At 38.7% G+C, this 25697-nt stretch overlaps 1 protein-coding gene across 1 annotated transcript in view; it reads left to right on the forward strand.

Moving 5' to 3' along the window:
* CNTN4 (contactin 4) overlaps positions 1–25697 on the forward strand; it is a 366552-nt gene that overhangs the window by 183763 nt on the left and 157092 nt on the right. The window contains exons 7-8 of the mRNA XM_027863966.1: positions 11024–11160; positions 13399–13528. Coding sequence (XP_027719767.1) covers positions 11024–11160; positions 13399–13528 — 267 coding nt within the window. The remainder of the gene's footprint in view (positions 1–11023; positions 11161–13398; positions 13529–25697) is intronic.

Genomic DNA, 25697 nt, shown 5'->3' on the forward strand with positions numbered 1-25697 from the left:
GGCAAACAGAGGTTCAGTGACTTGCCAGAGTCCCGCAGTTAGTAAGTGTCTGAAGGTGCACTTGGATGCAGGTCTTCCTGACTCCAGTGCTATATCTATTGCTCCACTTAGAAAGCTGTTTCTACTTCCAATCTCTCTGACTATCAATTTCCTCATATTTAAAATGAGGGGGTTGGGCTACATGACCTCTGAAATCTCTTTATTAATCAATATCCTATTATAATATAGTAAATCACTGAAGCCTTTTCCCAGGTTTCTTCTGTGAAACTGAAAGTTGTTAGTAAGAAGGTGTACAGATGTCATCCAATGTGGTCCATGTTTTGGTTCCAAAGGCAAAAGTTGGAGGCATGGTCACAGTGTTGCGAAATCTCTACGTTCATCAGTGAGAAAATGACAGAAGAATATCCCAACAGCATACTAATTCCCGCAAACTATGATTTGGATATGTGATGATTGGGTACTAGGCAAGTGGTGGCCACTGCCTCAGGAGACAGAGTGGCCAGGAAGGAACAATGCCTACGGTAATTTAAAGGAGAGCAACAGTCTGCCTAATTGCTCCACACTAAACAGATACATAGACTGCGTGGCATTCCCCCATGTATCACTTAAGACAAGATCAAAAGGCATTTCTTTGTTTCTCTCTTCTGTTCAATCTGACCTGGAGAGCTAGAGCAGCATGGCAGAGGGACAATGGCATTTATGGAGAGCCTACAATGCTCTTTAAAAAGTAACAAAGGAGGAAGAAGTCATAATGGAGCTTCTCATCCTCTTAGGGTGAGGGGGATACATTCCAATACTTCATGGGTGTGGGTAATTGTAGTTGTGACTTAGGAGATCAATCCATCAATCAGTCCATCAACAAACATTTGTTAAGCACCTATTACATGCCAGGTTGAGGGCTGCTGTAGCCAAAAAGTGAAGCACTTTGTGGCCAACATGGTGATGAGACTCTCCCGACTTGGCTATGCTGGTCCTCAGAAAATAGACAGTTTCGTGACCAGGTCTGCTCTCAATGCCTGTATTCCCAGGGTCACCAATATACCACAAAGACATTTCAGAGTAGGATTTTAGTGGAAGTATCCTAGAGAATGTAGGAGATATATAAATGGAAATTGATCCACACACACATGCTGGTATCCATCATTATACAGTGACCCCAAATGCAGAATTTCACTGTGACTGAATTTATATATCAGGAAACAGATTTGTTATATACTGTCTTAAATTCACATTTACAGGGTTTTGCCTAGATCTAAGTGCCTTGATCTACATGTTTAGAAGCCTTCTTGGACTCCTATGGTGCTCCATAGTGTCTGATGATGTTTTGTAGATTGCTTTTAGGGTTTGTTTATTTTTAAATAAAAATACAAAGTTAAACCCAGTAGGAGAAAAGTCTTAGGGTTTTGTTTGGTTTTACTGCAAAATAAAGGGCTCTAGCCTCTAGGAACAGGGAGGGAAAGATTGAGATTAGGACTTAAGCTATAGGTGGTAGCTGAGTTGATGGGTGAAAAAAGAATCTCAGGGAATCTACCCCAGATAGTCAGGAGTCCTAGCTCTGTTGATCGAGGGAGGTCTGTGTATTAACCAACTCTCTAAGGAAAGAAACTAAATGAAAAAGCTAGGTGAAATAATCAAAAAATAGTGGTAGTAGTAGGAAGAGTAGTAGGAGTAGTAATAGGAGTAGTAGGAGCAGTAGTAGCAGCAGCAGCAGCAGCTCACATGTAAATATATTGTTGTTATTCAGTCATTTCAATTATGTCCAACTCTTTATGACCCCATTTGGGGTTCTCTTGGCAAAGATACTGGAGTGGTTTGCCATTTCCTTCTCTAGTTCATTTTACAGATGAGGAAACTAAGGCAAAGAGAGTTAAGTGACTCATCTAGGGTCACTGAGATAGTAAATGCCTGAGTCCAGATTTAAACTCAGAAAGATGAGTGTTTCTGACTCTAGGTTCATCTCTCTATCTATCATGCCACTCGTTGTGTGTGTGTGTGTGTGTGTGTGTGTGTGTGTGTGTGTGTGTGTGTGTTTGAACTCAAGTCTTCTGGACTCCAGACTTGCCATTCTATCCACTGTGCCAGCTAGATGATAGATGTGTGTCCATGTATGTATGTAGGCATAAGGTATAGGCATGTATAGACATGTGTGTAGATATATACATGTGCGTGCATGTGTGTATACACACACATATATTCCTTCTAAGTAAAGCACTTTCCTTGCTACTTTGTTAGGTTGATGGTTTAAGTGTTATTTCACTATTTTACAGATGAAGAAGCTAGTTTAGAGGGCAAATCACATTTTATTCATTCATTTGATTCTCAAAACAACTCCAAAAGGTAGTTACTATTATTGCAGATACATTTTACAGATCAAGAAACTGAGGCTGGGAGAAATTAAATGATTTGTCCAAGGTCACGAAACTGTTTGAGGCAAAATGGGAACACCCATCTCCCTGAGTTCCCTGAGTTCCTTGACTATAAGGCCAGCACTTTATCTACTCGGCCATCTAGGCACCCCTGTAGTACCTACGTCATAGAGCTACTGTGAGATTCAAATGATGTAATGTATAGAAAGTGTTTTAAAGTGGTATACAGATATCTTTATGTACACATACATGAATGTATGTATGCACACATGTCTAAATGCATATATTATATGTGTATATACACATGTATATATGTGTATGTATGTAAAATGATAGTGATTGTGGTGATGGTGATATGATGATGATGGCAGCATGTTTAGGGATAGGAAATTCATCTAACAGGATATCAGGAGGGTAGATTGGGACAAGATAATTGAGGACTTTGAATTCCTGGTTGAAGATAGAGAATTAAACAAGTATGTATTTATCTTATTTTTTTTTATGTACTTTGGATAGAAAAATAAAAATGTATACATAATCATTTAGGACAATGCTTATACTTAAATATTGCTAGTAGTAGTAATAGCAGTAGTACTTGTGGTGGTGGTAGTGGTAGTAATAGTAGTAGTAGTAGTAGCAGTAGTAGTAGTAGCAGTGGTGGTGGTAGTAGCAGCTGTCGTAATTGTCATAGTTGTAGTCATAGTCGTAGTAGTAGTCATAGTAATAGTAGTAGTAGTATTGGTATGACCTGACCAGGGATGCTCTGTACAGGAGGACCAATGGAGTAGGTTTCTTTTGAGTAGTGCTTATTATTGAGGGCTGAGTCCTGTGGATGGGGACACTGTCATACAGTTCAGTGGTGGGAGGAGGTGAGATGAGACTGCAAGGATTAATGCTTGAGTGTGAGAGTGAAATAGGATGCAGCAGAAAAGAAAAGCATTTAGGTAAAAGGGGAAAATTGGTAGAAGAACATAAAACCCATAATTTACAGTGACTGAGGAGACATTTGGAAGGTGGTGAGGAAGGAAAGTGATGAGATGCCTGAGAACAATTCTTGCTGTTGAGTGTGGAGTAATTGAGAGCGAGGGATTTAGCTGTTGTTCAAAATGATGGTTCTGGGGATAGAGAGGATGGGCTTAATCACGAAATGTTTCATCAGAAGAAGGAGTCTGACTTTGTGTTGGTTTGAAGGAGAGACAAGAATAGATGATGATGTAATATTTTAAGTTTAGGGAGCTGGGAATTTCGGGGTGCAAATAGCTAGGATAAAAGAGTCAGATTGGGGATGAAGATACAATGCAAAAACTGTGGCAATGGCTCTGATTATAATCCTACTGAAAAGCAGAGATGTGAGGAGCAGCTAGGTGGTGCAGTGGATGCCAGTCCTAGAGTTAGGAGGACCTGAGTTCAAATCCCACTCTCAGATACTTACTGTGACCCTGGACAAGCCACTTAACCCCAATTGCCTCAAAAAAAAAGCAGAGATGTGGTTCCCTAAATTTCTTTTCAGCCTTAGCGATTGTATATGGAAACAGCATGGAGTGTGGGAAAAAGGGCTAAGTTGCAGTCACAGAACCTGAAGGCTTCAGTTTAAATCTCAGCTCTGCTACTGATTACAGTAACATTGGGCAAGTAACTGAACCTTTCTGGGCATCAGTCTCCTTATTTGTAAAATGAGGGAATTGCTAGATTATATCTGAGGTTTCACTCAGCTCCACATTTATGTTCCTGTATATGATCAAGAAGATAAGTAGCAGGGTGTCATACATCAAGGGACCAGCCCTGGAGTCCAAAAGACCCGCCTCTAACACATGCTAGCTGTGTGACCAGGAGCCAGTCACTTAATCCCTCAGTGCTTCAGGCAGCTCCCTAAAATGATAAATTGCAGATGAGCTGCTGATCTGCATTAAGAGAGGGAGTTTACAAATTGATCCAAATTGACAGTTATCTACTAGACAGTTATCTACTCTGCTGAAATCATAAGTGCAGAGCAAAAAACCAACCAAGCAGAAAAGGACCAAGAACCAAGAATTCTTCATGGAATAAAAAGATCACACATACAGTGAAGCCCTGCTTTTCATATGGTTATGTGCTTCCTATCACACATCTTACAGGCCCACGGCCTGTTAGTGAATTGGGGCTAATTTGTACAGTGAAGTTACTCGATGCTAGGAATTTGTCCTTTAGAAAACTAAATAATCAGGCAACTTTGAAACATTGGTTTCTGTTTGACCCACTAAGCTTATACTCTGTCTGAAGCAGAAATTGTTAGAGGATAAAAAGCTTTACCAGTTCAAGTTAGTAAAATGGATGAACTCTGATGTTGTGTAGCAGACCTGTATGTTGTAGCTATCAAACAAAAGATGGAAACGAATGGCTAATACATCTATCTAGGGCCCTGCCATGTCACAAGTTCACAGGATAACACAATTATTTAAGCTACAATTTGAAGTGTATAACTTACAAAAAATAAAAAAGACTCATGTTTTCTAGCATGTAACTTTATCTTCTTCTCAAACTATTAAAAGGACTAGAAAAACATAGGATAATCTATCTGACTTAGAAATTTATGTTCTTATCTTACAATGTTGCAGAAGAAAAATAAAACATTTAGATGTAAACTTCCTCTGAAATAATAGTAAAGGAATGACATGACTATGTTGTTCATGTTTCTTTTCATAATTCAAGTAAATAGCTCTACTCCTTGCTAAAAATAATTCCTCCATATTCATCCTTGATCCTATCCCTTTCTGTGTCCCGGAAGACCTTGCCCAGCAGATTTTCCCTTTCTCACACACCTTCAATCTCACCCTCTCCTTTCAGCCAACCTCACTGACTATTTTCAATCTGCTCATCCCTTCTACCAATGCAGACTGCAATATTTGCATACCTTGGTAGATGGGCTTTGTGGGTTGTCATGTCTGTGATCAACCTGATGGTGAGCCTCTAAAAACTTCCCTCAACTGGTCCGCAAATGACACGCTTTGTCTCAGATGACATAATGGTCCAACATTCACCTTCTAGTTTGGTGGGATATACCAGAATGTGCTCCAGTGCCATAGTCTTCAAAAGACTAGGGTCATCTCCATGACACGATAAGGACTTTGGTGATTTCATTATTAAGGTTCTTGAAAGCTTGTCTATTCCTGATGCCTCCACATCTTTATTACCCTCCCTCTATTTAGCCCCATGGAATTGGACTCCTGTTCCCAGCACAATATTTAAACCATTCTCTCTGAGGTCAAAGATCGTATCCTTATAATCAAGCTCAATGATAGAGAGAGAGAACATAGTGTACTGCACGGGACCCTAAGATAAGAAGACCCATATTCAAGTCCTGGCTCCAACACTTACCGTGTGACCATGGGCAACTAGAAACCTCTCTGATCCTCAGTGAGTTATCAGTATTGAAGCGAGAAAAGTATTAAATAAGCTTTGGGGTATTATATACATGTGAATGAATAATAATAACATGTTGTGCTAGGACAACATGTGCCAGACAGGGTACTTGAACCCAGGTCTTCATGGCTCCAAGGCTAACTTTCTATCCATTTCACCACATTGTCTTTTTGTTCTATAATAACATTATTATAAACCTTAAGGCACTATCTATCTGTCCATCTATCCATCCATCTATTTCTGTACCTCCATCTATATGTAAATTAATCATCATCATTGTTAATAAATAATATTACAGTTATAATTAATATATTTTATTATTATAATCTATAACAAAATAATTATAAACAATCATTAATAATTAACACACATGTATAATACGGCAATGTAGAGAGCTTTAAGGTTTATAATATTATAATTCATAGCATAAAGGAACAATGTGGTAAAATGGATGGACAGCTGGCTTTGCTGTTAAGAAGATAAAGGTTTAAATGACCTTTCTGATAAATACTGGCCCTGTGATGGGGCTACTCATTTAACTACTCTGCTCTCAGGCAATTCTCTAGAAATATAAGTTGTTGAGAAATTGCCAGCTGCTAAAGTAAATTCCTCATGAGCAGCCCTGTGCACTGATAAAAGCACACCTCTGATTTTGTAAATACACACACACATCTATACATATAGATGTGTGTGTTTACACATGTGTGTGTTGTGTATATATAAGTGCATGTTTGTGTGTTATAGAACATCTCTACCTGTGTGTCTACCAAATACTTCAGTCTTGGTCCCAAACACAACTACTTGTCTTTCCCTCCAAATCTTCTGATTTCACTTGATCATGTATGCAGCACCCACCACTCAAACAATTTCCCATTTTTGAAAACATGGGGTCATCCCTGGTTGTCCTATAGTCTACTGGTATAAAGAAATAGAAAGACAGGCTATCAGATAGGTTGGTGCATAGGTAGATGGATAGATAGCTAGGTAGAACATTTATTAAATGTGCTAGACATTGTGCTAAGCCTTTGAGAATCCAGGATCACCTCCATGCCAGTATGAGCGAAAGGAGGAAAACAATTATCTTACAGAATCATAGTCTTATAGCTGGAAGAGAGCTCAGGAGCCAGAGTCAAACCTCCTCATTTTACAGCTCTGGAAACTGGAGCCCAGAGAGGTTCAGTACCTTGTCCAAGGTCACAGGAGGAATAAACACCAGTGGCTATAAACACCTAATTGTGTACAAATTCATTATTCCATTATTCTGAATTCATCACCTTCAGTCTATTGTTAGGATGATGTCTATTGTTGTTTTAACTGTGGTCCTTTGTTTTTGAAGTTTGTAATTTTTGAAAGTGTTTTACAAGATTCTCCCAAGGGATGAGTCAGGCACTGATGTTATCTTGACCAACACACAGAGCAGCCGTTGTGCATCTTTGGAAGGATCTTGAAGTCTCTAACCTTGTTGGATGCAAGGGAGTGCACTGTTGAAGGCATTTAATCAGGTGGAATTATGCAAGATCTTTTCATACCCTCTCCATCTTCTTCCCTCATTTGATATCTCAAGGTCTTTTACTTCCAGTTTTCCATTTTTTGAAAGTAAACAATGAATGAGCCCAAATGTTACTGGCAATCTATGCCATTGAAATCTATCCCTGCCTCTTTGGTGTGTCAAAGCTTCCTTTTGAATTGCAGCTTGACTTTGCTTCCACAGTTCCATTTGCCCTTCTGTTTTCTAAGTCCCTTTGAAAAGTTTGACTCTGTGTTTAGTATTCCATTCAAACTTATGCAGCTTTTCTTGTTTGCCTTGTTTTTTACTGACTCTACAGGGGGTAAATATTCAGTGGGTTGCATGCAAAATTAGGCGGATATCTGCCATCAGACAGAACAGGTTTATGCATCAAATTCGAAAAGGTATCTACCCAGTGAACTCCCTTTGGATTAGCAATAGGAAGAAAGAGAACAATGACAGATTTGGGAATGTTTTAGGCTAATGGCTATAAAACCTCTCTCCCCAATTCAAGCTAATATTTATTGATGCTCTTTGGTTTTTGGTTTTTGTTTTTCCACAGCCTATGCTTTCAACCTTCTTTCATCTGCAACTACACATCATCTCAATCTGAAAGGGATTTACAAAATTGTATTTTGGCTCTTTGCAAAACATGAAATTTTCTTATCTGATTATAGAAGGAAAAAGGCTAAAGCAACATTATGCGAAGCCTGGAGACCTCTACTGGCAATGTTATTTGCTAAATTATTTCCATGCTTGGGTATTATCAGAAAAGGGAAGATACATCAATTCCATCTCAGTACTAGTCTTTTTTCCTTTGAACTAAATCGTGGACGTGCATATCTGAAATCACGCTAAGTAAAGATGGGGAAGCCAAAAAAGTTACAAATCTGTTAAGTGATTCTCAGAATAATATTTTTAAAATCGTATAAAACATAGGATTCCAAAAGAAACAAATTATATAGGAATAATACGGAATTTTCCTATCCAAGTTCACAAACACTCTGAAATGAAGCCTGATGAGCTTTTCCCAGGTAATACTGAGCCCTAATTGCTAACTAATAGGTGTGCACTGGTAGGTGTTATGCTGCTGAAATACTGTGAGCAATTAACATTCCAAAAATAGCAGCCATCATTCTGATAATTCACAACATTATTCTCCATTGTCTGTGACCTCAAAAGCTACTCCTCAAGAATATCTGATCAGCCCACTAGCCGTGGCAGAGGATATCATGTGTTGGTTAATGATGTAGCTGTCTTCAAACATATAAAGTTATCATATGGAACCTGGAATTAACAATCCCTCTTTACTTAGAACAATTGAATAAATGCCTTTATTAGATTCATTAATACATTTTTCATGTATCCTGGACCATTTGCCTATGGACTCCTTATCAGAGTAATGTTTATGAAATCATATAAAACATAAAATACATAGAATTATGAAGGAAATAATTTATACTAGAATGGAATTTTCTCCTATCCAAATTCACTAACACTCTGAAAGCTATGTACCCCAGGTTAAAAACTCCTCATTCAATTAATCTTCTTATTTCGCAAATGAGTAGAATTGATATACTCAAGGACAAACAAGCAATTAAGGGCAGAGTTGGGACTTGAATCTAGCTTTTCCGGTATCCTGGAGGGTGTTCCTTCTGTTGCTTACTACTGCTAATAGCTAATATTAATGTTGCCCTTGAACATATGCAGGGCTTTACATATATTATCTCACTGGAGCCACCTAACTACCTTGTGTTCTAAGTGCTGTCAGATTCCCCATTTTACAGATGAGAAAACTGAGGCTGGGAGGCTAGCTGTCCTTAGAGCTATAAGTATATCAGACAGTATACGAAGCTAAATCCTCTTGACTCATCTGCTAACCCATTCTGCCTCTACTATACCATAGCAAATGTGGAGAGAAACGAAAAGCAACAAAAGAATTGGATTTCTGAAGCTCATGATTTTTTTTTTCCCAGAAAAGAGGACCTATGAAAAGTGGAAGCTCGTTATAATGTTGATTATTTTTTGTTTTGTTTTTTCTTTTTTTTTTTTTGATGGGCAATCGGGGTTAAGTGACTTGCCCAGGGTCACACAGCTAGTAAGTGTTATGTGTCTGAGGTCAGATTTGAACTCAGGTTCTCCTGACTCCAAGGCCAGAGCCGTATCCACTGCTCCACCTAGCTGCCCCTGATTATTTTTTAAAGATGAAAAGATCTGACAGTTCTGAGATTGCATTCTTACTCAACTACCAGGAACTGCCTATGGATCAACCCTGAATGGTGGTTGTGCGAGTGAAAAGGAGGGGACATATGTTGGAAATGTGGAGATAAAATTAGGAAAATTTGACTGTTGATTGGATACATGGAGAAGAGGACTCAAGATCGTCACCAAGGTTACCAGGGGAGGCATGGGTCTGAAAACACCAACAAGGGTAGGAGGATTCTAAGTCAGTCATGCCCCTAGAAGGTGACAGGATACAAGGCTATGCCTGGGCAGTGTTTCAAACCCAGGTAAACAATCACCTGGGTGATAGGTTGAATGAAAATTTGAATGACAGTCAGGTCAGTTCATAGCTTTGGAGCTAGAAGGAAAACCTAAAAATCATTTCATTAAAGTCTTTCATTTTACAAATGATGAAACTGAGGCCTAGAAGTAAAATGACCCGCCCAGAGTCCCATGGGAAGTTAGGTGTAGAGCTGGTTAGTCAGTCAACAATCATTTATTAAGGGTTTACTGTGTGCTAAGCACCCAGAATACAGAAAGACGGCCCCTGCCCTTACAAAGCTCACATTCTAATGGGGGTAGATGACAAAGAAAAAGAAGCAGAAAGAGGGGTGGAAGGAGGCAAAGATCCCTAGTGGGAGGGCATGGCAGAGAAATTCCAAAGTATAGCCTGGAGAGGAATGAGAGACAGCTGGCCTGGGCACCCCTCTGAAATGGAAGTTCTGGGAAGAGCTATCTCAGGAGAAGAGCTATCCCATACCTCTCAGGGGCAGAGACTTTTAACCTGTGAATTCCATTGCTGGAATAAGCTTTAGGATGAAGAAGTTTCTGAGGCATGGTAGAAGAAGTTTCTGAGGGGAGCGAGGGCTAGAACTTAAATTCAGATCTCTGACCCCAAATCTAGAGCTGGCTCTTTCCTCTACATCACGTTGCCTGAACATAGTCTATGGGTTATATGGAAGTGGCAGGGTCAGTACCGTGTATCTGATTTTGGGAAATGATGGTGAATTTTCCAAACTGACTATATTGGTATATACTGTATGGATAAGAATATATGTGTTTGTGTGTATAAGCATGTATGTATTATGTGCGTAGCAGTATGTTTATATCACATATAGATACTTGGGCATATGCACATATATGATAGCTCCATGAAATTTGGGGGGGGGGGGATGTGATTTTTCCAGGCTGAACATAAGAATACATGCATAAACACTCATACATGTGCATGTATGCCTCAGGGTTGTTATTTGTTGGCAGTAGCTAGTACAGTTACCTCCTTCCCACCTAACTGCTGCCACAATAAGTCCTTTCCCAGACACATGGGGCCTGGGCTGAGACCCATGTGTACCATCGTCTTAGGAAGTAGGAAAATGGGCCCCTGAACTAATGTTCAAATAACCTTGACCTTCATCGTTCTGCGAAAGGTCATCCAAGAGAACGCAGGTAATGAAAAAGATTGAATAATGTTTAATTGACTTCTTCTCATGAGTTTTTGACTTCTTTTTACTTTTTTTAATTTCTGTAGCTCAGCCTAACTGGATCCAAAAATTAAATGATATCCATGTGGCCATTGAGGAAAGTATCTTTTGGGAGTGCAAAGCAAATGGGAGACCAAAGCCTACATACAGGTGGCTAAAAAATGGTGAACCATTACTAACTCAGGTAAGAACATTGATAACAATGGTTGTGTGGATGGCAAGTTTAATACTTAATATTGCTGTACTTTTATGATAATGGAGGAATCACATGGCATTTCCAGTATCCACAGCTGACATGACATGACTGACATGATGGCAAAAGAGAAAGTGAATGATGGTACTAAAGATCCTGACACATGTAGGTGCTTGATATTAACTGATTGGCTGCATGAAGAATGCAAAGTGAGAAGCAACGTGATGGAGCAAATGGACAGCTGGCCTTAGAGTTATGATAATCTGAGTTCAAGTCTTGTCTCTTAGACCTACTAACTGTTTGATCGTGGGCATGTCAACGAGAAGTGCCCTAGGCCTATAAGTTAAAGATGGGTTTCCAGTCTACATCGGTGAAAGAAGACTCCATACTGAGAGTTCCTCACATTAATGAAATCACATTGGTTTGCATATCCTCTATGAAAAACATTTTTCTGGGAGGAAACACAATATCAAAATTGGAAAATAATCTATACCTTCAAGAGGCTTACCGTTTTTTGTTTGGTTTTTTTGGTTTTTGTTGTTAATATATAACTTGATGGCAGGTTGGTAGCAAAGTAAAGTGCTGGGCCTAGAATCAAAAGGACCTAAGTTCAAATCTGACCACAGACACTCACTAGCAATGTGACCTTGGGCAAGTCACTTAACCTCTGTGTGCCTCTGTCCTCTCTAAAATAGAGATAATTATAGAACCTACTTCTCTGAGTTGTTGGATGAGATAATATTGGTAAACCACCTAACACAATGCCAGGCACATAGCAGGTACTTAATAAGTACTTGCTTAAAAGGAAAAAAAAATATATATATATAAACAGGTAAGTGAAGACAAAGCTTTATATGGATAGAGGGGGGTCCAGAAAGAAGAATTTAAGTCCTTTTTCATTTGACTACAGCATATATCACTTTCTAGGCAGAGAAAAATTGGTGTGATAACATTTAGAATGGAAATCGAAATTTAAGGAGGCCCCAATGAAAGATCCCAAATGAAATCAAGGAGCCTTAGGGTGAAGAACGATTGTCCCGATTAAATTTCCTATGCTATATTTTCAAACCGAACTTCAAAAGTTAAAGGAAATTTGACATTTCCGTGGGTCTTGCGGAGTGAGCCAATTTTTCACGTTGGAGTTTTTCCCCACGTAGGCCACCCAGGGAAGGGGCTCAGCTCTAAGCAATGGCATGAAGAACAGCCTAAAGATTAATGTGACACAAAAGAAAGGAAAGAGAAAGAATTGTTTTGCCTTCCATTGCCCCCCACAATCACTTCCTTTCACCAGAGGGGATCCTGTCAGTCCCATGATTCTCTCAATTATAAAGCCAAACGCAAACAAATGGCTGCCGTGAAGGTATGAAGGTAATGGCATTTTTCTCCCTTTGCTTAATGTGAGGGAACATGGATGCCTAGATTTGATCAAAACCTAATAAGTGTCTATCTGCACTAAATTGCCCCCCTACAGCAAGGCAAAATCCTTTGTTTTCTTCATGTTATTTATTTATTTATTTATTTTTTAAATGGCGGGTCTCTAGGGAAAGGGAGAGGGGGACTACTTTTCTGCACCTATGAAAATGAATAATACATATCACATATCCTCGGGCTGATAAACGAGACTTGAGTCTTTTGTTCCACACACTAATTTTACATGCTTTGTGTTGTCCACCAGCAGATGGTCCCGAACTTAAATCATGTTAGTGGCAGAAATAAAGTAAGGGACCATTAAATTATTAACATAGACTTTTTTTGGTAAACTTCAGCCCATATTAAATGTTTCTCTCTACACCATCTGAGATGATTACATTCCTATTAACCTTCTAAGTCATACCCTCCAATAATTTGAGTGTTTGAAATGCCCTAGATGGTAGAGTTGGCTGCATTTTTTCCAAGCTCGTCCAGAACCTGAGAATAGAAAGGCATTTTAAATTTCACGTTCATCTACTTGGAGGGGATATTAATCTGAATGGTTTCAGTATTAAATCAATGAGAACTCAGGAGAGTACTACAATTTAAATTCCATTTACCAGCTGATGTACTGGTGATTCCATTTAGCATCTGACCTGACACAAATTCAGTTGACAGACAAATAGATCATGAGATGTAAATTGCTTGTATGACTGCCATTTTCTTCTTGTTTTGTCCCCCTCAATATGATATAGAGTATGATGGTTTCAAGGCCTGAGTTGTAGAGGGTTATATTTTTACTTCTTGGTGTTTTCACAGGACAGAATTCAAATCGAGCATGGGACACTGAATATAACCACCGTGAACCTCTCTGATGCAGGCATGTATCAATGTGTGGCTGAAAACAGACATGGAATTATTTTTGCTAGTGCAGAGCTCAGTGTTATTGGTGAGTAATATTCTTGATGAAGAGAGAAATTTAATTTAATTTATTTTTAAAACACACCTCCTTCCGAAACAAACATGTCATTTGCTAAGCTTAAGTGTTCAGGCCAAGATACAATACAAAGAAATTCTTCAGGCGGAACATAGATTGCTTGAAGAATGCTCCATATGGTCTTCAAGCAAAGTAAACAGACCCATTTCTTAATAGAGCCTCCCTCCCACACCCCCTCCCCCTAATGATTTCTGTTGGGAACACAGAGCATTTACTGAGCTTTTTTTATGACTAAATTGATCTCAACCAAGTGAAAGATCTGAATTGTATTGGAACCAAAAGACTTAAGTTCAAATGTCAGCTCTATTCCTACCATTGTGATCTTGGGAAATCATTTCTGCTCTCTGGACCTCAGTTTCATGGTATGTAAAATGAAAGGATTTAGGAAAAGTGATCTCTGAGGCCCCTATTAATTCTAAATTCATGATACTATGATGTAACTCTTCCACAACTTCAGTTCAGAGGGAAAAATTATGAAAATGATGATTGGATTTGAATTAGACTCTACCAAATAAATCTGTAATATGGAGGCAAGCAAACTCTACTCATTCTTTACTATATTAGTTTAATTGCCACAGGCAACTCTGAAAAGCTTCTGTATGCATTATCTGTCCTGTATTTTAGCCATGGGTTTGTTTAGTACCCTGGCCTAGTTTCTCACCATCCTTGACAAAGTGTCCACTTTAATATAAATTTATTTTAGTATGTGCCAAGGCCAAATATAATAAGAGAAACTCTTCCTTATTGGAAGGGGGGGGAGGAGGGAGGGAGAGGCTATGTCAACAGCATAAATTCATATCTAAATGATTTCACTGCTCCTTAGGATTTCTGTGTATCTATATCCCTTGATTGGTGCAGATAAGAGTCTGTGCTAAGTGCAAAAACATTAGCTTAATGGTCAGCACCCAGATATCTACAATTTGATAAGTTCTAGAATCTTGCTGGTTGTTGCAAGTAAGTGGTCCTGGCACCTCAAGTTTCTGTCCTAAAATTAATTTAATTCAATTCAACTTTTGTTAAGTACATGCTGTGTAAGAGGGAGTGTGGTATAATGGTGAAAATACTAGCCTGAGAGACATGAAGATCTCAACTGAAGATCTGCCCTGACAAATCCTGACCTTGGACAAATAACCATACCTCTCAGTGCCCCTGATAACTCTCTCAAACTGTAAATTACAGAAAAAAATGCTTATCTGCAGGGATAGCAGAAATCCCCAGCCCCAAACCGCCTACATTAATGAAATCATGGGTTTGGGGGGAAAAAAACTAACAAAACTGTGCCAGACACCAGGGCAACAAATGCAAAATCTTAACAGTGCTTTATCTCAAGGAGGAAGAAATAATATATAGACAGATAAGTTAGTATAAAATGTATACCAAATAAATTCAAATTTATTTCAGAAGAAGGAGGCAGCCAGGTGGCTCAGTGAATAGAATACTAGGCCTAGAGTCGGGAAGATCTGAATTCAAATCTGGCCTCAGACACTTATAACATGTGACCCTGGGCAAGTCACTTAACCTCTGTTTGTCTTGATTTGCTGGAGAAGAAAATGGCAAACCACACCAGTAGCTTTGCCAAGAAAACCCCATAGACCGTGTTGGTGTAATATGGTCCTTACGGCATGAAGAGTCGGTAACGACTTAATGATTGAACAACAGCAAAATTTCAGAAGAGGGGAAGAATTAACAACTGAGGGGATCAGGAAAGGCCTCCTGAAGGAGGTAGACTTGAGATCTGATTTGAAAGGAGTTAGAGGTGAAAGTAAGGATCTAGTAGTCCCATGGAGAAGGCTGAGTGAAAGCACAGATCTGAGAAATGGGATATCCTGTTACCAGTAGGGCAAGACCTTTCACTGGATGGAGAAGTGGGCTCTACTGAGATGCACAGAACTGAGAGATGGCAAATGTGCACTTTTTCAGTCTTCATCTTCCATCCTCTTTCTACTCCCCCCATTTATGATCAGTTCGGCTTAAGACAGGCCTGGTTGGAGAAGACGAAACTGTTGACTCGAAGAGTTCGTGGGACTGTGGCTGTTCGGGAGATAACCTGATATTTCCATTCTTCAGAAACCCACTGAGACTATTGATAAGCTCTGGCCCTTTCAGAGGCCTAAACACACGTGCTTCTCACCTTATAAATCAAAACAGAACAGAGGCAAAGAAGCTTACACACACCAACCTGACTTCCTCTAACTAATGGCACATGAACACTCCTCCAAAATGTAGTGGACTTCTCTAAATATACAAATATAAATAAACAACTGACCCAGCAGTTTGGGAAGGTACACATTGGGAAAGAGTGATGGGACCCTGTGAATGTGCTCAGGCTGTCCTAAAATGCAAGATATCGTCTCCACAGATTCATCTCCGTAATAGACCCAGATAGCTTTCCCCATAAATTGTGTAGAGAGAGATGAATTGAATTCTTAGGGAATTGCTGAGAAACCCTGCAGGAGAAAGGAGACCACTTTTGAATTGTGAACTGTGACTTCCTCTGTTTTTCATAATCCCTAACTATGCCTCTCAACTTAGTCCTAAATATGGTACCCATAGCATCCAAATTAGATAGACAGCTTTGACTATCTAGCAAAACTTTGTATGGAGAACATTTAATTTAGGTACTTTTCAGATTTCAATTGAACAAACAAATGTTTACTTATAATGTTAAAGGGAACATGCTAGGCACTGGGAAAAGGGGGGTGTTATAAAGCGTTATAAAAGCATGGCCCTTACCTTAAGGAGCTTACACCCTAATTTGGAAGACAAGATTTATGCAGGTTTCATAAGGATTGTAGACTTCTTACTATTCTATTTGATACTATTAGATCATAAGGTACTTGAAGGAAGATACTAAATCATTTTACTTTTTTTTTTCTTTTTTTTCTCCTCTTCTTTCTTCTTTTTATTGGAAACAGTACTGGATTTGTGATATCTATTTCTTGTGTGACATTCAGGGAGTTGCTTAACATTCCTGGGCTCCAATTTGCTCCTTCGTAAACAATCAGTATTGGTCTTTGATGATCTGTAAAATCCTTTCCATCTCTAAATTCTGTGATGCTATGATTCATTTTTTTAATTCCTAGCACTTAATGCCTTGTACAGCAACAACACTCAATAAACATTCACTGAATTTGTCTAATGTGAAGTTAGCAAACAGCAAAAGGCAATGTACCAAGTGCCAAATGAATAATAGGAAGTGATATAGGAATTCTAAGGAGAGATAGATTAATGTGCACTATGGTGGTCAAAGAGGGCTTCGTTGAAGGGAGGGTAGGCCTTGAAGGATGGGTAGAATTGGAAGAGAAGAAGACTGAAGGCAGTCAGGTTAGAAGGTCAAGTTCATTACCGCACAAATAATAATCACTCAAGAGCTAGTGGTTTAATATAAAATCAGATCTTCCTTAGTGGGTGATGAATAGATTACTCTAGCTGGAGGGAAGGGTGGAACATAAAATTGGATAAAGAGTTTTGGAGCTAGATTCTGGAATGCAAAGAATGTTTCACATGCCAGGCTAAGAATAAGGGATTCAGCATTATATTCTGTTTTAATTCTGAGTTCCCTCTCCCAAATAGCAAAAGCATTAGTAAATTAAAGGGAATATTTGAATATCTAAAATCATAATAGCTCATCCCCCAAAATTTGAACAAGTATGTTTAACTTTGGGAAAGTTCAGAAATATTGGTTTGGTTTGGATAGGTTTATAGTACAATTGTGTTCGATATCACATGTATATAAATTCTCCCTGCCAGTGTTTTTCAAGGAGTAAAAGTCAGGATGGTGTAATTCTCAGGAGTGAAGCCAGTAAGTGGTGATTACCTGTATAAGTCACAAATGAAGCAGCTTTCATATTGACCAAAGGGAAAAAAGTTTAATGTTTTAAAAGGTACTGTTGGCCTCTGATATTGATCATACTTTTGGATCCTCCAGAGCCATAAAGAAAATTTTCTCTAACTCTAGGGGTGGGGAGGAATCCCCCAAGTCATGAATAAGAAATGCAATGATTAGGATGCATAAATTTGATAAGCTTTTACCTTAATCGTGTTTTATGCATTCAGTCTAGGTATTTAATGTGCATGTGACATATCCATGTTTGATGGATTGCAACTGCTTACCTCCTAAATAATTAGCCTGGATGCTAGACTGAATTAGATCTGCAAATGGAATGTAGATGTTTTCACCTTTAGGTCAGTAATTTAGATCAGGCTTGCCCATTAGTGAAAGGGGCAGAAATCCATGGCACTTTGTTGGTTGTAACTGGGGTTTGGGAATTGATTGTTTATTTTTCTCTATTGGATACATATCCAAACCTAAGTCACAGACCTGGTGGTTAGTATCATTGGAATTTCTATGAGCAGTAGTTCTGCTAGATATTGACAGAAACAACAAATGTGAAAGCTACTTATTACACACATATGCTTCATTATTATTATTATTATCATCATCATCATCCTATCTATAGTGCTTTAAGGATTCCCCAAAATTTAGTATCCATTATCTCATTTGATTCTCAAAACAGCCCAATTATATCAGCACCACAGCTAATTTTTATTTCACAGATCAAGTATACCATGGCCTAATGAAATAAAATTATTTGCCCAAGGTCACAAGACTAGTGAATGACTGAGATGGAATTTAACTACTGACTGCAGGTCAAGTGTTCTTGTCACTACCCATACTGATCCACACATGTAGGATATGCTATGCACCTACCCAGTGCTCCAAAAGTCCAGAGGAGAGATCAATCTACTTGGATAGGTCTATAATGTACTTTTATCAGCTGTTGCATGTGTCTACTGTGTATAAGTGTTTTTCAAAGCAGTATAGTATGATTGTTAGAGGTGGAGCCAGTGGCTGGTGATTGTCTGAGTGATAAGTAACTTAATACTGAACAAAAATGAGGATATACCCTCCAGTGATACAGATAGCATTCCATCCATATCTGAACACTTTGCTCAACTCTCATCCATATTTTCCTATAAATCTTAGGGACGTATGTGGGAGTAGGAAAAGGAAAGAGTTCTACCTATTGGGCTAAAGACCTTCCTCTTGTTCTCTTGACATTAAGTAGATACCAAAGGAGCATAGACACTGTCTCTTAATTATCTCTTGCTCTTACCAAGTGTCAAGTCCATCTTTATTTCCAGTCATAGCCTTTAAATAACTTCCCCTATATAATTATTTGTTTTTAATGTGTTATAACCCACTTACACCTATCATGTGCCTCTCCAACGTCCATTGAATAATCTTCAATTTCTTTTCTTCAACAGTCCATGACTTCTTGTAATATATGGTCACAGGAAAGGACTTTGGTGGTCATTAAAATAATTGGGTGATTTCTCAATGACAACTCATTCTCCTTTCCTTGCTTAATTTTGGGCCTAATTCGTACAATCAAAGGACTGCAAATGCATATAAGAGGGAAACTGAAGCATAGGCTTAAAAAGGGTATCCTTGCATTGCCTACTGAACCTGGGTTAATATCTAACTTACTAATTCACTAATTAAATAGAGGAGGCCTGACTGCAGTGAGGTTCAAAGGACCCTAGAGAGCAGTTAGGTATTAGCCCAGAGTATGAGTTTATGAGGTGCTTTGGTATGTCCAAAGAAGTTTGAGGACAGTAGTATCTACTGTCCACACCCCCAAGAAGACCTGCTTAATGGTCTGTCATAATGAGAATTGCCCAGGCAGTTTTGTGGTGGTCATCTGACCCTGGAGTAGACATTCAAAATACCATAAAGTAATGGATGATGCAATTAAAATGAGGTGCAAACTGGAACAATTATCTGGTTAGTTTGGCATTAATCCAGATGATTGGTTTCCAAGTCACAAAAGCATTCAGACAGAACTCAAAGTTATTTCATGCAGACTTCATTAAGTGCTTATCTACAAGGGAGGCTGATTTTTTTTTCTTACTACCCAGTTGAGCTGGATTATGAAAAATTCAAATCATTTGAAGTGTGGTCAGCCTCCAGCAAGAAGGCAACTTGCCTTCCTCAGCCTCTAGAAGCCTTCCAGTTAAGTGCCCACATTACCAGAAAATGTAGGAGGCTAAATTCAAGTAGGCTTCAAATTAGAAACTGGGAATTATAGCAACTATCACACCAAGAGATTGCAATTATGCTGAAGAATGAAAAGAATAGGCAAACTTGAATTCTTAGGCTTTGATCAACAGTGGTCAGTGTTGCCACCAAATCTTTAGGTAAGAATACCTGAAGATGGATAGAGCCCGGACTACTTGATAGCTATAAAGGAAGGTACTCTTGGTTGATGAAAGGCCTCTAGTAGAGGTTTTATAACTGTGTTTGTCATACCATGTGGTCTTGAAAAGGGAGCCCACAAGTAGTGCCCAGCCTCACAGCCCCAGTTAGCTTTTAGGCCACTTATCCCTAAAGATAGGATGTTGTTGCCATCACCTTTATTTTCACCATTACCACTTTCCCTCAATTCCTTGGCTTCCTTGATGGGCCATGTGGCTTTCTTTCTTCCTCTTCTCCCTAATCATAGTAAACAAATAAGAGTTATTATTCATCTCAGGGGCATAAAAACAGAATTTGCTGTAAAGAAATTGTGCTTCAGGAAGTCAGTTTTGCCTGAGAATTCTCTCTCTGGATAACTACATCCCCAAATTATCAAACTTAGGGGAAGGCAAGAAATAATAGAAATCTGGGTTCTGGGATCTTTTTTTCTCCCTCTCCAAGAGTCTAGTATTACTCAGGAAATCTTTTTTCCTTTATCCAGAACTTTATCCTTTTTTTCTCTATCTAGAACTTTTCCTTTATCCAGGGACTCAAGAACTCTGTTAGATCATATTGTGGGAATACATGCAATTTGCATGTATCTGTTGCCCCAAGTTTACTATTAGTTGTTCCTGGAAGTAAGGGGAGCTTATGCACATATAAGATTTTCTCTCAAGTACCTAGATCCATTGAGATATTTCACCTTCTTGATATTTCTTTGGAAAAGATGGAAAAAGGTAAATCTTGGCAACTGATCCATTTTTCATAAGCACAAAAAGAGGTAGATCTGATGGTATTGGCAGGGTGCTAAGAAAGCCCACAGAATTTCCTTGCTTGCATGCTAACTGAAATTCCACCATTAGATATTCATTACTTGAGGTCCTTAGAGTTTATCTATTATAAATCCAGAAGGCTCACTACTGGGCACATACCCCTGAAGAGGTAAAAGGTTGATAGAAAAGCCCCGTACCTACCAAAATATTGAGAACAGAATTTTTTTTGTGGTAGCAAAGAACTGGCTATGATGGGGCACCCATTGATTGGGGGAATGGCTGCACAAGTTGTAATATATCAATATGATTTGTGAAGGAAGAAATGATGAATATAAGGGATTCAGAGAATATAAGGAAGATTTATAAGAACTGAAACAGAATGAGGTAATCACACTCAGAAGAATAATGTATAGTAACTCAATGCAAATGAAAAGGCCACAAAGGAAACTGAACTCTGAGTATTTGCAATGATCAATATTAGAACACAATGGTGTTCTATTATAACAATATTAGAACAGAATGGAATGTTCCTTCTTCTTGGTAGAGAGGTGGAGGACCACAGAGGCAGAATGTTGTATACATTGTCAAACTTGGTGATTGTAGCCAGGGGGAGGAATCTCAATACAACTTTACAAAATTTAAAAAATAAAAATTCCCAGTGAAGGTGCCTCAAATATAGCTTAGAATACATATAAACATGTTATAGGGAATAATGGCAGCTAGCTGGAAGTGAGGCCCAGTGGCTGTGTGGTACAAGCCCAATGGGAACACAGGCACTGGGAAGGGAGAGAAGAATACTAAAAAGGGAGATGGAAACTTACCAAGGACTAATTTCACCAACTTCTTAGTGGTTTTGTTGAGAGCAATCTTGTGTAAAGGTGAACTTCAGTCCAAACCCATACATATTATCACAAATAACAAATGGGCCATCTCTTTCAATGAGCTGTAACTATATATGAAGAAACTCATACTCGGTGTCCATTCAACTAGTTGCATGCACAATGAGTCAAGAAATGCATCTGGTTCTCTATACCTATTATACCTATACTAACATCATCTCACTGATGGGGAAAAGTTTTGAATGAATGCACTATAGGTTTTATTTTTATTGTATAATGAGATACAATGTGAGATAATAGCCTGTATGAAATACTGAACTTTTAAAAGGCCATCTTACACAGTAACTATCAACTGTCTTGCCAGTGATGTTCCTATAGACTAGAACAGCATCACAGATTTGAAGCTGGAAGGGACCTTCAAGGTCATTTAGTCTAACCACCTCATTTTAGAGAGGAGGCATCTGATTCCCAGAGGGGTGGCGTGGTTTGTGCGATAACTAACCTGCTTTTAATAACTAGAGACAAATGCAACACTTGTATGCTCCCCAAGTAGTGCTACTTTTCTAGATTAGGCTTAGGAGTTAACATAACTATTGGTAAAGTCTTATGCCTCATGGAAATCATTGCTGATTCACAGAACACTTATCTTCAAGAGTCCCCCTGTTGGCCACTTAGAGTAATTAACATTAAAGTGTGGCAAAGCATAGCTTAGTTGATATAGCATACTTTAATTAAATAAAAATAAGTGCTTGAGGACTGCATTAAAAGCTTTTCTCAGATCACTGCTTCTGATCATTTTAATGAATGTAGACTGTAACATGTTACCACAAAGAATTGAACAAGAACAATAAAGTAAAAGATATCTTTGGTGAAATGTATGTTAGGAAAAAGAGGCAGGTCAGTCATGAAGCCAGAATTGTACCTAAGGGAGAACAATTGGAACTTTACCCCATGGTGTAGAAATTTAGAGGATGTAAACAATACTTGTATTACTCCAGCAGATTATAATAAGTGAGTTTAGCTCCCAATTAGTAAGAATAATTGGTTTAAATATGAAGCTATGAGGTTTATGTCTTCTTTTTCCTCCTACCCCCACTTCACTCAGCAGACTTCTGGTGTTGACAGGGTATAGGCCCTGAAAACACACCCCCTCCAAACTTTCTTGAGTTTTCTCCTTTTCCCACATGGTCAATCTCAGGCATTTAACTGAGGCATCATCCCAGTAATCCTCTCAACTGACCTTTCATTGTGGCTCCACCCATTCTCCCAAATCTGTTACCTCTGACCCAACCCAACCTTCATTGCTTGTTATCTCCTCATCCACCTAGGCCACTTCCTACCCTTAATTCTATCTAGCCTCCACTCTCCCTTGGCCACGTGGTCCAGATCCCTAGCATTCTCTGTTACCTCCCAGTCACCCCAGACTACTTGGCCACTCTGAGATCCCTCCCACAGTCTTTCTGTATGTAAGATCCATCTTAGCTTCCATTAAGGTGCTCAGATTCAATCTGGCCTGCTTGCATTAGCGATGCAAATACTCAGATTCCTTAAGAGTCTGGCCAATATGGCAGATTCTTAGAATCACTCATACATTTATCTGTGTTCTAATAAACCTTGTCTTTGGCTGAAAGAAGAGTTGGGTTGAATTCTTTCAAGGCAGAACCGGCCTCTCTATTTTGGGGTCCAAGCACCCCTAAACCTCATGAAGGTTTTCAAAAGTCCCACTCATGAGACCAGTTTTTATGGTCTCTTTCTTTCTTTAATGAAATGATGCCTATGATTCCCTCTACCAATGTCTTGCCCCAATTTGAAAGTTTGCTGCTTATTGTCATACAATGAGATAGCTGGTCATATGGTGGCTAGAGCTCTGGGCCTGGAGTCAACAATTGTAGATTTGGTCTTAGACACTTATTAACTTTGTAACTCTGGACAAGTTACTAAACCTCTGTTTGCCTCAGTTTCCTTGACTATAAAGTGGGGATAATAATAGCACCTACTTCTCAGCTTGTGAATATTAAATGGGATAATATCTGTAAAAAACACTTACCCTAGAGCATAGCACATAGTAAACTCTACAAGTGCTATTCCTTCACCTTCCCTACCCTCTTACCCTTAAATGGAGTGAAAATAAGGGATAGCTGACATCAACCTCTGGCCCCACTGGTATTTATGCAATATAAGAATCTAGAAGAGAAAGTCCCAGCATGTTGGATTTTTGGACAATGAACAAGAGACCCAAAAGATGGGGAGGTGTGGATGACTCTAGATTTGAACCACTCAACAGAGTGCTTCTATCAGTGAGATCATAATTCCATTGAAGTATCAATGAGATATTGGTAGACTGCTGGTATGCTTATTATGCAGAAGTTCAGCAGGCTATAACTCATTGCTCTGCTGGTGAAGTGATGCCCTGGTACCTGGGAGGTGCTTAACACAGGCATATTGATTGATTAATTCTCTCTCTCCCATTAAGTACATTTACATTGAATAAGCTAGTGGTTGGAATACTTGTGGATTGTAAATTAAGGTCTTTTAGAATTGTCATTAACTCTTTCAAACTCAGGATTCTAGAGGAATCACTGCCTTGCAACAATTTGTGCCTATGCCTTCGTGTGTGTGTGTGTGTGTGTGTGTGTGTGTGTCTGCCTGTCTGTCTGTCTGTCTGTGCACTTGCATACCTACATGCACATGGTGTACTTCACCAAGGTTTCTGTGAAATTTAAATAAGTGTATAGAGTCCTTTGAAAACCTTCATGTGGTATATGCACGTTGACTATTCTTATCATCCAGATTTAATGGGGAGTCTTTCATAAATTTAGAGCTAAAAGGGGCAGCTTGGTGGCACAACAGATAAAATAATACACCTGGATCCAGAAAGATCTAAGTTCACATTTGGCCTTAGACACTAGCTGCATGACCATGGGTCATTAACCTCTATTTGACTTGGTTTCCTCATCTGTTAAATGACGATAATAATAGCTCCTTCCTCCCAGAGTTGTTGTGAAGATAAAAATGAGATAATAAAGTATTTTGCAAACCTTAAAGTGCAATATAAATGCTAGCTATTATTATTAAATGCTAGTCATTAAAGGGACCTGAGAGATTATCTAATCTAACCTCATTTTTACAGATAGAAGAAAAACTGATGCACAGAAGGGTTATGTGACTTACCTCTATGGTAAAGGAATTCTATAAAGATTTAAATTATATCTAGTAAAGTCATTTTCTATTGCCTGTGTTTGTTTTCAACAATTTTTTTTAAGTTCCAGACTATCGTAATGTATATTTTTCTTTGTTTCACATTCAAAGGAGTTTCCAATCTTTGAAATGTATTGGGACAAACTGCCAAAATTTATAGTTTTGAAATACAAGAAAATGAACTCTAGAGATATCATATGATATCCACCAAGAAATTAGTTCATCCATTCCAGAATCTTTTCCCACAAAGGGCCCTTGAATGTCCATCTTTTGAACACTATTCTATTTCTTCATTTTCTACTGAAATTGTTAACAAGACTTCCCCAAATTTCCCACAGAATTAGTCTTGTAAACTCAGAAATCTTTAAGATATTGAGAGCAATGGGCTTTGGTAAATTACACTTCAATATATTACACACAGAGATTTCTTCTTGGAAACTGGGAGTGCATTTATCAAGCACAGAGGATTAAAATACAGTATGTGTTGACTACTTTGGGGAAATTGTAGCTCAAAGGCAATCAAACAAAATACCATTCTTGCTTGGGGAATTAAATGCTAATACAGAAATCTTCAAAATCCATTTATATATCAAAAATATAAAGAGATATGTCTCAATGGGCAGATACCAAGTCCAAGGAAATGCCTCAAAGCCCCAGGCCAACTATGGAGTAAAAGTGAGAGAGAATGAAAAAGAATAGAAAGGTCTATCCTGGGGGGGGGGAATGGCATATGTGTATTTTGCCAAGGAATTGGGACATACTTCATGTTTTTGAAGACCTCAAACTAGTCACAAGGTTAGAGATGACCAAGTAATTATTGTATAGCCCCAAATTGTTCAGTTGTGTCTGATTCTTCATGACCCTGTATGTGGATTTCTTGGTAAAGATACTGGAGTGATTTGCCATTTCCTTCTCCAGTAGATTAGACAAACAGAAGTTAAGTGACTTGCCCAAGGTCACACAGCTAGTGAATGTCTAAGACCACATTTGAACTCAGATCTTCCTGACTCCAAGCTGGACACTCTATCCTCTGAGCCTCCAACCCCCAAATTACTATTTGATTTAAAAAAAAA

Source organism: Vombatus ursinus, unplaced genomic scaffold (genome assembly GCF_900497805.2).
Source record: "Vombatus ursinus unplaced genomic scaffold, bare-nosed wombat genome assembly UNPS02014773.1, whole genome shotgun sequence".
Classification (NCBI taxonomy): domain Eukaryota; kingdom Metazoa; phylum Chordata; class Mammalia; order Diprotodontia; family Vombatidae; genus Vombatus; species Vombatus ursinus.